The sequence below is a fragment of the Prosopis cineraria genome, unplaced genomic scaffold (genome assembly GCF_029017545.1).
Source record: "Prosopis cineraria cultivar Desert tree isolate PC_DT_omini unplaced genomic scaffold, ASM2901754v1 PC11, whole genome shotgun sequence".
Classification (NCBI taxonomy): Eukaryota; Viridiplantae; Streptophyta; class Magnoliopsida; order Fabales; family Fabaceae; genus Prosopis; species Prosopis cineraria.
In genome coordinates, this window is record NW_026555342.1 from 34381342 (window position 1) to 34384590 (window position 3249).

The 3249-nt window shown below is 33.6% G+C and overlaps 1 protein-coding gene across 1 annotated transcript; it reads left to right on the forward strand.

Annotated features, from left to right (window-relative positions):
* The first annotated feature begins 254 nt into the window (after positions 1-254).
* Positions 255-941, forward strand: LOC129286483 (uncharacterized). The gene has a single exon (XM_054922441.1). It carries the CDS (start codon positions 255-257, stop codon positions 939-941), a length of 687 nt encoding a protein of 228 aa, XP_054778416.1.
* Positions 942-3249: the final 2308 nt, after the last annotated feature.

The window sequence follows — 3249 nt, forward strand, 5'->3', positions numbered from 1 at the left end:
AACCCAAATCTCTTATAAAGAGAAGCTACTCAGGGAAGAAAAACCAGAATGTTGAGAAAGGATATGATGAACTGATGAAGGAGTGGCTGCAAGAGGAGCAACAGATGATCCCAAAGCTCACGGAAGATCAAAAAGCTATACTGGATAATTTACCGTAGATTAATATATCTAATGAGATCCTGAAGAAGTTATGTATGCCATAGAAGGATGCTGTGATAGTTACAGTATTGGGAAGAAGCATGATGTTGAAGGTGATGCGTGAGAAGATTGAGTGGATTTTGAAATCGTCGAACTTTAAACTCATTGACCTGCCAAATAATTATTTTGCCTTTGGATCAGAAGATAAAGCTCTGAGCCAGAAACTACTTTTTGAAGGCCCATGGCTTATCCAAGGCCATTACCTTGTAGTACAAAGATGGTCTCCAAATTTCAACCCCTATAGCAACTCGGTGGGAAAAATAGCTGTATGGGCGAGGGTCCCTACGCTGCCAATGCATTGTTTCTTTGAAGAACTAATGCTAGAATTAGGTAACATGTGTGGGAAGGCGCTGAAGGTTGATATGAACACCTTAGCCTACTGTAAGAACAGGGGAACTACGGCGGAGAGAGGACGTTTTGCTAGAGTTAGCGTTGAGTTGGATTTAAATCAACGTCTAAAATCCAAATTTGTTATCAGAAATAGAATTTACAGAGTTGAGTATGAAAGTGTAGATGTAGTATGCTTCCATTGTGGAAAGTACGGTCATAGAAAGGAAGAGTGCTCCCTCTTGCAACAAGAAAAATCTCAGGAACAAGGCTCACCGAAAAAGATGGAAGGTCAACCGAAGATGGCAGGAAACCAAAAAGCTGATCAACCACTTGTCAATGACCCTCTCGTTACTCTTGAGGAGGACCTAGGAGGACGGATGCTAGCTAAAAGGACTTTCAAACAACGGTACTGAAAATGGATAATACAGGGCCAAAACAGACTACACAACCTATGAGGTTAATAAATTCTTCCTCAATTCCTTTCATAATATCTATGACAAAATTATTATATTAGTATGCTTAGAAGTAGATTAATTACCTGTTGGGTGCTGACCAAAAATAAAAATAGATTACTTATTTGCTTAAAAAAATTATACAGTAGTGACATTTATGCAATGGTACTTTCAAAAAGTACCTCAAAAAATATGCTGTCGAAGCATTGCCAATGCCATTAAACATTGATAGCGTCAGCACTTTTCAATAAAAGTCATCATTGGCACCACTATTAAAAAGGTATCACTATTACAGAAAGAACGTTTCACGCTGGTTAAAATTAACTATTTCACACTTGTTCTAGAACTGGTGTGAAAACAATCAATAAAAAAAGTGTCAATAGTTGAAGTTGAAAATGACTGCATTGAAATCTCATTTTAATAAAAAAAAAAAAATATTTAATGCACTTTTAATGCTGGTTATGTACATAGCCAGTGTGAAAAGTGGACATTTAACGTTGATTATGATCATATATAACAAGTGTTAAAAGTGTACACATTTCACACTGGTATGAATATAACTAGTATGGAAAGTTATGGTTTTTTTTTTAAATCATGTTTATTTTTCTACTCAACCTTCATATTTACAGAAAATAACTTAGAAGTATAGTGAACAGCCAGCCAGAAACTAAAAACCAATCTACTACAACGCATATTTCAACATTTATAATCAAATAACTACAAAACTAATAAAGGTTACAATGAGCAGGATTTTTTAACACCACAAAATGGAAAATTGAACTCACAATTTCACGAGTTCTAAAAAGTAGCTTGCCCATTGAAATCGAATGCCTCTTAATTGCTCATCAGTAAATGGATTGGTTCGAACATCTGTTCGTTAAAAACAGAACAAAACATCAACTCTGTCTACAAACAAAATAAATAAATAAAACATTCTGGTCAAAAATATAATTTTACCTCTTCAGAAAACTCTGTTTTGCCTGAGGTGATGATGTTGATCAAGTGTATTATTACACAGTATCCACATGCATTACTTCCCTTCGGTTGTTTATGACTCTGTTGACAAGAACATATAATCAGTATTAAATCAAATGAATAAAATTGATATTATAGCTAGGTCGATAAGGTCATAATCAATGTAGCTGCTAACTTTAAGGCATAACCAAGTCCTTTCCTTTAGTAGGGGAGTTTTCCTTTTCTCTTTATGGTTTGGTAAGTTACCATAATCCTGTAATAAAAAACATGCATGGAATTATACACATATATTATAAAAACTTACCAAGCATAAAGTAAAAGAATATTACGAGTTCAATGCATTCTTCATATCCTTTACCAGTTTATAGTGGCTGGATCACAAAACCACGATGACGTTCTTTTTTGGGCAAATAATCACCAATTGCCAATGGTCTTTGCAAAGTAGTATATAAATTATGCGCAGATTTACAGAATGTGTGCGTATATATATATAATTAATTAAGTTAAAAACTTTTTCTTACGAGTTAAGGTATGGTGCAAAGTAACACTCATGCTTGCTTTCACGTAGCCTTTCCCCAAGGTAGATGCACAAGTTTTAGGGTGTATTTGGTTCAATAGAAGAGAAGGAGAGGAGAGGGGAGGGAAGGGTTTTAATGTTACCTTGTTTGGTTTTATTAGAGGGGAGAGGAGGGAGGGGTTTTTAATAATCCTTTGTTTGGCTTAGGAGGGGAGGTAATAATTAATTTACTATTATATCCCTATACATTAGTTTAAAATTTTTTAATTTTTTCTTGTAGAAAATAATTTTACACCTGAATTTAAATTACATGATTTTTTAAAAATTCACTCTCATACTATCATATTGTTAATATATGAAAAGAAATTAACCCAATAATTATAATTATAACAATTTGTTATAAGAAATACATAACTAAATATATAATAAAATATGATAAAATGTAACTTTTTTAAAAAAATCCAATGAGGTCAGTTGAGATTTGGGAGTGAAGCACAATCTAATATGAAAGAAAGTTTTTTAAGTTATGGGTATATTTAGAATATTAAAAAATAAACAAGGGCAAAATAGAAAAAAAATAGCTCCCTTTCAAAATTAAGGTGTTTGCAGGGGAGCAATATGAGGGGAAGGGAAGGGTTATTTTATTTTCCCTCCCCTCCAAAATTTCTTAACCAAATGAGGATAGGGGAGTTCCCTCCAAAACCTCCCAACCAAACACACCCTTAATTTATTTGGCAGGTTGTTAATAAAATAGCAAAATATGCAGTAGCATGAATT